General features: G+C 39.5%; 1 protein-coding gene across 1 annotated transcript; it reads right to left on the bottom strand.

Annotated features, from left to right (window-relative positions):
- Positions 1 to 751: 751 nt before the first annotated feature.
- On the bottom strand, positions 752 to 12,580 carry LOC132833584 (vesicle-associated membrane protein 3-like). Its single transcript, XM_060851953.1, has 5 exons — positions 12,501 to 12,580; positions 10,007 to 10,100; positions 6,919 to 7,077; positions 6,318 to 6,369; positions 752 to 3,346 (listed from the first exon to the last, which is right to left on the bottom strand). Exons 1-5 carry the CDS (start codon positions 12,578 to 12,580, stop codon positions 3,330 to 3,332), a joined length of 402 nt encoding a protein of 133 aa, XP_060707936.1. The 3' UTR covers positions 752 to 3,329.
- Between the last annotated feature and the right edge of the window lie 78 nt (positions 12,581 to 12,658).

Raw genomic sequence — 12,658 nt, 5'->3', positions numbered from 1 at the left:
ATCCTCCAGCAATTGTGCCCAAAAAACATAGCTTTTAAAGGCATACTTAGCTGCGCTGTGTTGGTCAGGTCAATGAATTTATCAAGCTGCACCAAGTATTATTCAGTCTTTCAGATTCTGCATAGTTCCTGGAAGATGTCTTTGGATAAAGATTCCATTTGTTTTGCTCATTAGAAAGCACCAAGTGACATGCTCTGGATTGCCATTTTTTTTTTGTTCTTGGAGTCTTTGAATTCAGTGACTGTAGATATTGTGAAATTTTACTATTGAATGGTGTATTTTGCTAGAAGATGGTAGATGTCTAGATTATTTTTCTAAACCATCAGCAAAAGGTGCTGTCATGTTCTCCATCCACAGTTTTATAAAATTCCCTTTGGGGGGGAAAAAAAAGGATCAAATCTGCATCCACTGTTTTCAGATCACAACTTACTGCAAAAAAAACAAACTTTCTCTATATCACCTATTGTGTTCTCTGGTTACTGACCCTTCTGCCACTAGATGCAGTAATTGCTTACTCTCCATGTCTGATTGAGATTTAATCAAAATGTTAACAATGCTTTCTGCTCCAGGTATTACCTCAATTTTTTCATGCAACTTCACGTCTTGACACTAAATATAGTAGGAAACTAACTCTTCCTTCAAGTATTTGTAATAATTAGGACTTATGTAAATTTTTGATGGGTGTTAGAATTTGGAAAGAGGTGGAATGAACAAAACTTCATTCATGTGCATGTCAAATAAACAACAAGTCTTTGGATTGCAAAATGTCTTTAATTAAGGCTTCCTTACAATTAAATACAATTGAACAAGCTTAGCTGCAATGCCAGCCTGAACAATTACTCTTTTGTACAAAAAAAGGTGAAGTGGGACACAAATAGCTAAAGAGGCACTTGTTTGGGTTTGAGTAATTGCTGGGCACCTCTGAAGCCAGAGTGGCAGCAATTACAGCACTAAAGGCTGACAGCACGTCTTGACAAAGAATCACGAACCAAAGTTAAATTTGCAGGCTGAAGGCATTAAGGCACCTCAAGTTTACAAAATCATGTCAACTAATTTTCAAAAAGATTATTTGAAAAATACTGTTTAGAAAAAGATTTTTCGTGATCCATTATACTGACAACACAGCAGTGATGGTTAATTCAAACTTCAGTTTTCACAAAATGCCAATGAGCCTGACTAGACAGGCATCACCCATCAGGCACTGATTTCAAACTCTTTTGTATACACCATCCTAATGATTAAAACCAGCCAATTAATGCTGCGATTCAGATTACACATTGGATCTGGTGGTGAAGTTGTCAGTTTGGATTCTCACCCTATTCCAAAAAGGACAGCAAAGCGGCATCTGAATCACTTTACGATTCAACAACATACAATAGCTGTTGGCGATGTCTACAAAATTACTAATGTATTGCTTACAATTTGCCAATAGTGCAATAAAAGCTAAACAGTGCTCGACAATATTCAACATTTATCAGATACCAATCATCAGCAAATAAGTGAACGTCAAGTGCAACCAGGCAGCATTATTGAAGAGTGGGAGGGAGAGGTGGAGACTAGCCAATAGTACTAGCCCAAATCATTCAGATGCTGTGCATGTGTTGACACTTGAAGTTCTAATCAGGAGTGTATAAAATTTCCTTTTAAAACTCTTGTGCGAAAAAGATTTTCTTAAGTTCACGAACCTAGGTCAAAATTGTTGATGACAAAATTAAAGGCTTAGAACCAAATCTTTTAATGAAAAAAAAGTGACTAGATAAGCCTTCAGCCAGCACCAAAGTTACACCAAATGAACAGCATATCATAGGGAAGCATCCCCCTTAGCTTGGAATTTCTCTTTTTAAAAAGACAAAGAATTTCAAAAGGAAACACCGAACCATTTGTCACAATTTATGCACGGCTCATGAAAGCCCAACTCCTGTGAGCAAGGCACATAGATTCAAAGCTGATCTCAATACCCATATAAAAAGTTTAAGGCCGTAAATTGAACTTTTATCTGGGACATTGAGCAAATAAGGCACAAGGCAGTTGTTAAAATAAGCTTTGTTTTTGGCTTGAGTATTTGTAAAAAAAAGGATAGAGGGAACTGGCACATTGAGGACAATATTTTGTTTGACAACAGAAAAAAATATCTCCATAATTGAGCAAATCTAATTGCAACACTCCACTACAGTTCATTCCAAGAGGTCATTGTCAGTACTCTCGCTATCACTTTCAGCTCACAGGACAGGACTTTACAGGCTTTTTCCAGACCCAACACTGACTACTTATGCTGAAGAGGATACAGGATGGATGGCCAAAAGTTACAATTTCCTTCAAGTTAATCAGAAGGCAGAAACAAGAATTCTCACAATAAGGTAGTGGTGGTTTGAAAAGTACATTGTCGGACCCCTGAAAAAAAAAAATAGGAGAAACCTCTTCAGGAAGAGTTACTATGGGCATGATAAAAACCAACAAGTGTACAACAGAAATGGAATTGAAAGTGGAACAGTATTATAAACTTCAGGTTCAGGAACCATTCTCCTATTTCAGTTCTACTAGCAAAAAGGAAACACCACCCTCTCACTTTGGTACTGTTAAAAGCCACAGATGTAAGGGGACAATACTACTGTTGACTAGCTGTCTCATCTTTTTGCTCGTCTCCTTAAAGATTTAACATGCAGGTAGCCCACATTTCTACGTGCACAACAAAATGTTCATGATCCATTACTCTATCTATGCCTAGTCCTAACGGCCAAGACTAGCAACTGCAGCCTGCCAACAATTTAATTTGCATTGTCACTTCATTTAAAACCTATGGGTTTTAATTGCCAAAAATTTACAAAGTGTGTATTTTTAAAAAAGGTGATAGCTTGGGAAAGTGGGGGAGAAAGAAAGTCCCATCTGCTTATTTTGATAATTATAGACAACAGACAGCTTGATAAAGAATGATCATGACCAGGAGTTCAAGTGTTTAGCAGTTTCTGCATTAAGGAGACAAAGACAATTAAGAATTTATACTATCAGGACTTCAAGTCTCCCTGTGGATGGATTGGTCCCACCCAAGTCTAAGATGTCAACAGCAACATACATCTTTCTGAAGTTGTCAAGTATCATGTTGCCTTGTCTGTCCATCACTTAAGTACAGCGAGTGATCAACAATGGGGAAGTTAAAAGATTAATGCTTTGTAATTTTACCTGAACTCCTGATTATAAATCAAATCTCCCCCAACACAAGGTTTAAACCAACAGACAAACAAATGAACCCTTAAAAACATAGTAGATAAGGTGGGGTGAAACCAATAAAGTCCTCCTCTGCCCTCCAATTTCCAACAGGCAAGAAGTTGGTCTTATGTGGTCTGCCAAACTATAAAGAGAGAGGGAGGGGGGTGGGAAGAAAAGAAAAAAAAAGTTTAGAGTACGTAACCTTCTTACCTGATTTTAAAGGTTTATTGTGCTGAATCCCTTACACGTAAGGCAACAGAAACTGCTCAATACATATTACTCAAATGACAAGTTTCAGGGTTACTGCAGATACACAACCTGAGCAGTAAAACACAAGTCCACATTGAGGGATGAATTAAAGCTCAATTAACATCTCTTAAAAATGCAGCGTTGAGGCTGTGATCAAAGAAAGATCCTGGACACATGGGTGCCAATGGAAAGGGTGGCATTTATTTCCCTTTCCTGGTTACCAGATTTGATATCTGGAAGTTCCCAAGCAAGCTATTCCAGTGTGTAGTTTAGAATTAATTTAGTTAGGTAGAACTTTCGATGGAGCAGTTTTTGTCAGGTATGTTCAGGAGGGTTTCCTTACTCAGTATGTAAACAGATCGATGAGGGGAGAGGCCATTTTGGATTTGGTGCTCAGCAATGAGCCAGGACAAGTGTCAGGTCTCGCGGTGGGAGGACACTTTGGTGACAGTGATCACAACTGCCTCACATTTACCATAGCCTTGGAGAGGGAAAGAAGCAGTTATCAAGGGAAGATATTTAATTGGGGAAAAGGAAATTATGACGCTATCAGACTGAAGTTGGGAAGTAGAGACTGGGATCAATTGTTACCAGAAAGGGCACAGCAAACATGTGAAGACTGTTTAAGGAGCAGTTGTTGCGAGTGATGCACGAATTTGTTCCTCAGACAGGTTAGAAGGGGTAAGATTAAGGAACCTTGGATGATGAGAACAGAAGACCTTCCTTTTTGATGAGAAGGCGGCAGCAAGGAGTGAGCACAGCTTTAGAGGATTACAGGCTTGGTAGAGGAGAGCCAGGTGGGGGCACGAAAAAGGCTTGGCAAGAAGGATTACGGAGAACCGAAAGGCATTTTACTCTCATGTGAGGAATAAGAACGATCAGGGAGAAGATACAGCCGGTCAGGGATAGCGTAGGGAACTTGTGCATTGAGTCCGAGCAGACAGGGGAAGCCCTAAATGAATTTTTTGCACTAAGGAAAGGGACTTTGTTGTGAATGAGACCTTTGAGGAGCTGGGATACAGGCTTGACCAGATCAAGATTGATGAAGTTGATGTGTTGGAAATTTTGGCAGACATTAAGATTGATAAGTCCCCAGGGCCAGACCAGATTTACCCTAGGCTGCTCTGGGAAGTGAGAAAAGAGGCTGTTAATCTGCCAGCAAAGATCTTTGCCTCCTCACTCTCCATGGGAGTCATACCAGAGGATTGGAAGGAGGCAACGTTGTTCCTCTTTTCAAGAGGGCAATAGGGAAATCTCTGGCAATTACAGACCAGGCAGTCTTGTGTCTGTGGTCAGCAAAGTTTTAGAAAGATTTGAGAGATAGTCATAAATTCTATGCAGAAAAGGAGAGCATGAGTAAAGGCAGTCAACGTGGCTTTGAAAGGGGGGGGGGGTGCAGGTCATGCCTCACACATCTTATTGAGTTCTTTGAAGAAGAGACAAGACAGGTCGAGCAGTGGATGTGGTGTATCTGGATATCAGCAAGGCATTTGATAAAGTTCCCCGTGGTAGGCTCATTCATAAAGTCCGGAAGTATGGGACACAGGGAAATTTGGCTATCGGGATTCAAAATTGGTTGCTGACAGAAGGCGGAGAGTGGTTGTAGATGGAAAGTATTCTGTCTGGAGGTCAGTGTTGAGTGGGGTCCTGCAGGGCTGTTCTTGGGCATCTGCTCTTTTGTAGTTTTTATAAGTGACGTACGAGGTTGATTTGCAGATGATACAAAAAGGATGGAAATGCCGTTGATAGCATATAGGGCTATTGCAGGCTGTAGCATGACAGACAGGATGCAGAACCAGGCTGAGAAATGGCAAATGGAAGAGTTCAACCTGGATAAATGTGAAGTGATGCATTTTGGAAGGTCGAACTCTAATGCTGAATATAGGATTAAAGACAAGATTCATGGTAGTGTGGAAGAACAGAGGCTCTTGGTGTTTAAGTGCATAGATCCCTCAAAAAAAAAGTTGCCACCCAAGTGGATAAGGTTGTTAAGAAAGCATATGGTGTTTTGGCTTTCATTAACAAGGGGGTTTGAGGTTAAGAACCGTGAGGTTTTGCTATGGCTCTAAAAAGTCCCTGGTGAGGCCACACTTGGAATATGGTGTCCAGTTGTGGTCACCCTACTATAGGAAAGATACAGAGGCTTTGGAGAAGGTGCAAAAGTTTACCAGGATAGCCCTATGAAAGAGGTTGACTAAATGCAGACTTTTCTCTCTGGAGAGAGCAAGTGAGAGCGGTGACCTGATTGAGGTATACAAGATAATGAGGTATGGATAGAGTCAATAGCTACAGACTATTCCCCAGTGCAGGACTGACTGGCATGAGGGGTCATATTAGGAGAAAGGTATTGAGGACATGTCAGAGGCAAGTTCTTTATGCAGAGAGTTGTGAATGCATGGAATGAGTTGCCAGTGGTGGTGGTGGAAGCAGAGTCATTACAGACATTTAAGCAACTGCTGGACATGCACACAGATAGCTGTGAGTTGAGGGGTGCATAGGTTAAGTTATTTTATTTTACATTAGGATTAAGGCTGGGCACAAAATCGTGGGCCAAAGGGCCTGTTCTGTGCTGTACTTTTCTACATTCTAACTGGAGTCTCATAGCCCAGATTGGTAAGGACTGCAGGTTTACTCCATTGAAGGGCTTGTACTGGTTGTACTAAGGCAGTCTAACTGATGTGTGATCACTTTATTTTAAAAGCAGAGACCAAAATCTTTTAAATTTCTAATTTAAAAACATCTAAATTCAGATTCTCAAAAATTGAATTGATAAGCAGATGAAGTTGCTCCTTTCTAATTGGATTAATGAAAAACAAAACAACCAAGAATAATTTAAAAAAAAGAAGAGGGGCTTGGATACTCACCAATTATGATAACAATAATGATCAGGACCACAGCTATTAATATTGCCCACATCTGAGGAGAAAAAAAAGGCACTTAATATAATGAAGACATTACTATTAAAAGAAACAAGCAGCCATGAACAAAGTTCACGATCTGTAGTGCATCGGTTACATGCAAGCCAACATACTTCCTTCTCTAATCCATGAAGATTAACAGCCTTACATTTTATTCAGCATCTAAATTGCACAGAGTGACTGCTATATTACCACCACTCGCCCAAAAACAGTACTACACAACAAAGCTAACTAGCTGATCTGTTCCCAGCAGTGGGATGGAGGTAGACCAGACACAGTGAGAATATTGCCTTGGTTGTTTTCACAGAATCAAGGTCAGTGCAAACCAACAGAACCTTGGGTTGAATTGGTATCACTGGAAGGACAGCACTACAACAATAAGCATTCCTTACAAAGAAAGGGAGTGTCATCCTAATCCAAAAATAAAATGCCTTTTGTGACAACCAAGTCAGTTGAAATCTGATATTGTTATTGCAATGCTGGCAAGGCTGTCAAACTGGCTAGACAAAACCCAAACTAACTGCAAACAGAAGAATCATAACCTTACCTTGCAGTTCTTCCACCAATATTTGCGTTTTAGTTTTGCAGCACTGGTCTCAAACTGAGATGCACCAGCTTGAAGTGCATCAGCTCGGTCATCCAACTCTGTAAGCTTCTGATCTCGTTCAAGGACTCTGTCCACATTCACTCTCATGATATCCACAACCTAAGGGTGACAGAGTACATGGGAGTGTGAAGAAAAAAAAAAAGTGCTGCTGTTGCATATTATCAATGACCCAAGGGTGGAGGATCCAGCACTACTTCTCTCATGAGTATCCAAACACTTAGAACAAAGTGTAGAAAAGTAAAATGAGGTTGTTGAATCATGGAGTTAGTATCCTCTGCATGTGCTAGATACTGAATATAGATGGTGTCAGAAACTGCAATATTCCAGACAGAGGTTCATTGATACTCATGTCTACAGTCAGACAGCCAAGGAAAACAGACAGGTTTATTCCTACATGCCCCACTGTTGAGGTCTATAATCATCCATCAGAACGACACTGGGTCAAATAAAAAAAAAAAATCACTAAAAAGTTGTTTAAGTGTAATTAAAGAAATCCTCAAAATTTGTCCAACACTAAAATACTTTCCAAATAAGTGCAACAGAGAGCAGCCTCAGACAGACAGCGTCACAGTAACAAAGTAGTGACAAAAGGATCAAAGTGGTCACATACCTATATTTTACTCAAAGGGAGATGTAATAAAAGTTTAAGATGGAAATATTCCTAGCGCGTGCCAAATTTCAACCTAAACACCACTAATTCACTTCAAATATCCGAGATGGGTCCTTGCAGCAACCTACTTTACAAGCCACAGAAATAGGCTTACGTGAGATGCTTTTGTACATGTGATGCTCCACCTAGGAAGTGGTATTGACTACAGGCTGTGAAAGTATACTGAAGAAAACATGGAGACAATACATTCTACTCTTCATAACTGTGACAGTCTTCTATTGGTACATGGAAGCGCACAAGATAAATGCCTCATCATATGTTCAAGAAAAATGCACCTGTACTACAGCCTTTATTTACCATAAAAAGAGACATGCACTCTCAAGCATTCCTTTTTTAAGCAAGAGATTTTAAAAATAAAAAAAATGATTTGGAAGACTGATCAAATGCCACATCAAAAGGAATGAGTTACAGGGAGTTGGAGGTTTAAAGGAACATTTTTAAAAAAAGGGATCATGAAGGGATTTGGAGCATGCAAAGATCAATGTGGAACACAGGGGAGCACGCGAAAAAAACATTTAACCACCAGTTAGAAAGTAAGGATAAAGACACTTGGAAAAAAGGACAGGTTCAAGTCTACAGAGTACCAGATAGGCGTAACCTAAAAACTGGTTAATCAGAATGTTGGAGCAAACAAATAAACCAAGGGTTTTAATTGTAGATGGGCTGAAGCAAGGAGGCGGTGATTCAGTGATTATCCACTGGAGAGATAGCTTGGTACTCTGTATAGCTCGTTTACTGCTACTTGGGTCTTGAACCAGAGAGAAAACAAGTACCAATATACCACAAAGTGAGTTTCACTCATGATGATTTAACATTTACATCTTCTGTCTCCACACCCAATAAAGGTTGTTGTTCCAGATATATTCTCAATAGCAACAGTAAAGGTCAGCTTCAGTACTTTTTTTTTTACAAACTGCAAACCTTGGCTGTTGTACTGAGATCATCTGTAGTAGGCAACAGGTATTGCAACATCACATCCTACCAGAGAGGTCAGATCCTCTTTAGACAGCTGAAATCAATAAGGATGATTCAGGGTTCATCTTTCAATTTTACCTCTGCATAATGCATTGAGTCCAAATTAAGAATGCCTTTTATTAAGCCAATTCATAAGTCACTAGTTAGCTCAGCTAGAGTACTGTATCCACTTCCTGGTAAGACACTTCAGGAACATCTGACCATGGAGAGGGTACAGAAATTTATCAGAATTATACAGCAAGACTCAATTATATAGCAAAACAAGAGCAGTTGGAATGGTTTCCTTTATAGAGGGAAGGAAAAATGGGATATCTGAAATGGTAAAGGGTTTTGGGAAAAACACATGTAAGGAGAAACTACATCCCATGGCTAAAGGATCAATAAAAGGGACAATGATTTGAGATATTGGCAAAAATGTTAGAAGGAAACAGGAGAATAACATTTGACATTACAATTGAGAACTGAAAATGTATGGTCAGAAAGAGTGGAGAGCAGATTTAACAGATTTTCAAATGGGATTTGCATAAATACTCAAAAGACTATGGTGAGTGGAGAGTGGGACTAATTGATCAGGTCTTTCAAAAAGAGAGAAAGAGTGGGCAAAAATGCACCTTTCGTTGTATCAATGAATTCATAAACTCAGTATTTTCCTAATTGTGCCTGATACTAAGCTGGGTTATCTATTGTAACGTATCAAATCAGCTGATTTGTGATGTACACATGTCCCAATGACAAACTATATTCGCTCATTTCAGCTGAACAAAATCATCAAGGGAGGATGAAGAAACCACAAGGAAATGCAGATAGTGCCAGTGTCCTCCAATTGAAATTTCTGTAGTTCAATAACATCTCATTTATGAGCACTCAAAATATAGTTTACACCAAGTCACTTCAATGTAGAAAAATATCCGAGATACACAGTGACATAAAAATTGAAACCAAGCCACAAACCAATACAATAGATCATATGCATGATAAAAGAGAGGTAGGTTTTAAGCAACATCTTAGCTTTGACAACTTTGTTCTGAAGCAGCTGAAGCCATGGTAGCCAATGGCACAGCAATTAAAGAGGCTGTTCAAATACCACCAATATCTTTGCAACAACCATATCCTCACCCAAGCCAAAAACTTTTCAAAAATAAAGCTTTAAAATCACAGAAAACCAGCTCAGCTGGAAGGCACAATCTGTGTGCGTCTGACAGACTCATGAAGCAACTGTTTGAAACACAGCAACAGAAACACATGCCTAGGGGAATCTTTTAGAGAGGTCCTCACAGCTTCAAATGCTTTGGTTCTAACAAAATCTTATAACTGTTTTCAGATATAAAACAGATGTGCAATTATAAAATACACTGACCTGAAGCATTACACAGATACCCTTACCTCATCCACTTGGGCCTGGGTCTGCTGCAGTTTCCTGTTGCTGCCATAGGGTGTTGGCCCAGCTGATGGATTACTTGAGGTGCCTGGAGCTGACCTGCAATTGAATGAAGCAGATTATTCTGGTGGAATTTCACTAAAAAAAAGAGTCTGTTTAAACTTGGAACAAGGCAACTCAGCGAATGACTGTGTCGGCTGAGGTTAAAACAGATTCACAAGAGTTAGGTTTTTCTTATCCAACTTTTTTCTAAAAGAAATCTTTCATGGGACATAGGAGTTGCTGCCTTCATCAGCATTGGTTGGCCATCCCCAAATGCTTATGGACCAGGTGGCTAACCAAACCATCAAGGGAAGTCATGGACTAACCATATTGCTCTGGATCTGGAGTCACATTTCAGTTAGATCTGAGAAAGATGACATTTCTTTTTTTAAAATAGAATATTAGCGAACCGGATCAAACTTTGCTTGCACTGTGGTGAGGTTCAAACCTGTCTCCAGAACATTAAATCACAACTCTGGATTATGAGTCCAGTGACATTACCACTATGCCACAACCTCCTCCACAAAGACTGGGTCAGCCATTAAGAATATAAAAACTAGCAATTCAGCCCATCAAGCCTTCTCCACCGTCTAACATGATTATTTCTGATTTCATCTTAGCCTCAACTCCACTTTCTTAACACTCCCCATAACCCTTCTACCTGTTACTGATTAAAAATTACTCTGATCAAATCTCATGGTAGACAACGCTTCAGCATCCACCTGGGGTAGTGAATTCCAAATTCGTTACTTTTAAGAATGAATTTCTCATCTGTTTTAAATCTGCTAACCTCTATCCTAAAACTATAGTCCACAAGAAACCTATGTCTAATAAAAGAAAATACCAACTTAAAGTGCAGATGTTAAAGCAAGTGCAAATAGATGTCACCAGAAAAGAAAGTCATTCGGATCATATGGCACAGAAACAGATCCTTTCACCAAAATCCCCCATGCTCACCAGGTTTCTCAAACTATACAGTCCCATTTACCTGCATTTGACTAAATATCCCTTTAAAAAAAAACTTTATGCCCCTGACAAAAGGTATCTTAAAAAATGTTCTAATTTTAGCCGCCACTACTTACGCTAGCAAGCTCATCCCATACATTCACTACCTGCTGAAAATGTTCTCCCTCAGGTCCCTCTTAAAATTTTTTTTCCTTCTTACCTTACACTCTACCTTTGGACTTTCTTACTCCAGGGACAAGATCTTGGCTATTTACCCCATTTATGCCCCCTCATTATCTTATAAACCACGATAAAAAGGTCACTTCTCAGCCTCTTACACTCTAGGGAGGAACGTCCCAGCCTATCCACCCTCTCCTTACTTAAACTCTCCAGTCTCAGTACCATCTGTAGAGTTTTTGTTGCACTCCTTAGTTTAATAATAAAACCCTTTCCATTAGCAGGGCAACCAGAACTGTATGCAGTACGCCAAATATGGTCTCACTAAAACATTTAGTATAGATATTAGATGATTTCCCATCTTCTGTACCTGATGTTCTCAATGAAATCAAGCATGCCAAAACATCTTCACCATCCTGTCTACTCATGATGCCACTTTTAAACTATATACTTGAACACATCGGTTGCTCTGTTTGACAAAGTCTTCAAAGATTATACAATGTTATATTCACGCAAGGTCATATAAAAATCCCACACTTCCAAAGCAAGCAGTGTAGTAGCAATCCAGTTTACAATGTGTGCATTGTTTCACGATTTGTAATTTGTCTTTTACTTATTCTGTTCTTAAAAATAAAAGGGGGAGGGGACTCTTCTTGCAAACTGCTACTGTTCACCAGCATTTTCAGGATGAGGTACAACAGTGATGCCTGACACTGATGAAGTGTGTGTTCTACATTAAGAATGGGCACTTCGGAAATTAGAATTACAAAGCTTGGGAAATCCAACCATAAGGATCTCTACAAAAGTGGAGGGTTAATCCCCAATATGAAGTGGGGATAGGCTTCAAAACGCAACAATCTTTTGATATTAAAATATCAACTAAAGAACATTCCAGTTCTATTACAAATGGAGTCCTTAAGCAGTTTTAAGTGCACAAGTGTCTATGATCTGAATTACTGAGAAGACAGCGAGACACAGGATTGAAGATTTCATCCCAAAAATCAAGGACTTATTAGTAAAGTGTTGGAACGTAATTTGAACTTGGGACAGAAGGTATTCTAACCCATGTATAGGAACAAACAGCTTGGAGCAACAATTCAAAATATATCAGCTTGGGAATAATTAGCTTCCAAAAGCTTTTCCAATTATCTTTGCACCAGATTCTCCAGTAGCATTATAGTGTAACCAAAAGAAAATTCCAGAAAGTGAACCTATTGCTCATTAGATCCCATGCTAATTTCAAGAACACAACTTCCCAAGGTGTGGGTTGCAAATTAAGTTTTGGCATTGCAAGATCTGAGGCAGTAATAACGGTCAGTGTTCAGACTAAGTTACAGCAGCTGTGGTCGCACGCTAACGAGCGCTCGCAGTTCTGAGGGATTGTGACAATTTAAGCCTTCAACTGGAGCGAACATGCTCGGGACGTAGTGCTCTTGAACAAGGTTTCCCTGAGAGAGAGAGAGGGGGAGAGAGAGAGAGAGAGAGAGGGGGAG

This window comes from Hemiscyllium ocellatum, chromosome 37 (assembly GCF_020745735.1).
Source record: "Hemiscyllium ocellatum isolate sHemOce1 chromosome 37, sHemOce1.pat.X.cur, whole genome shotgun sequence".
Lineage (NCBI taxonomy): Eukaryota > Metazoa > Chordata > Chondrichthyes > Orectolobiformes > Hemiscylliidae > Hemiscyllium > Hemiscyllium ocellatum.
Note: the sequence above shows the minus strand (reverse complement) of the source record. Positions and strands in the feature narration are given on the sequence as shown.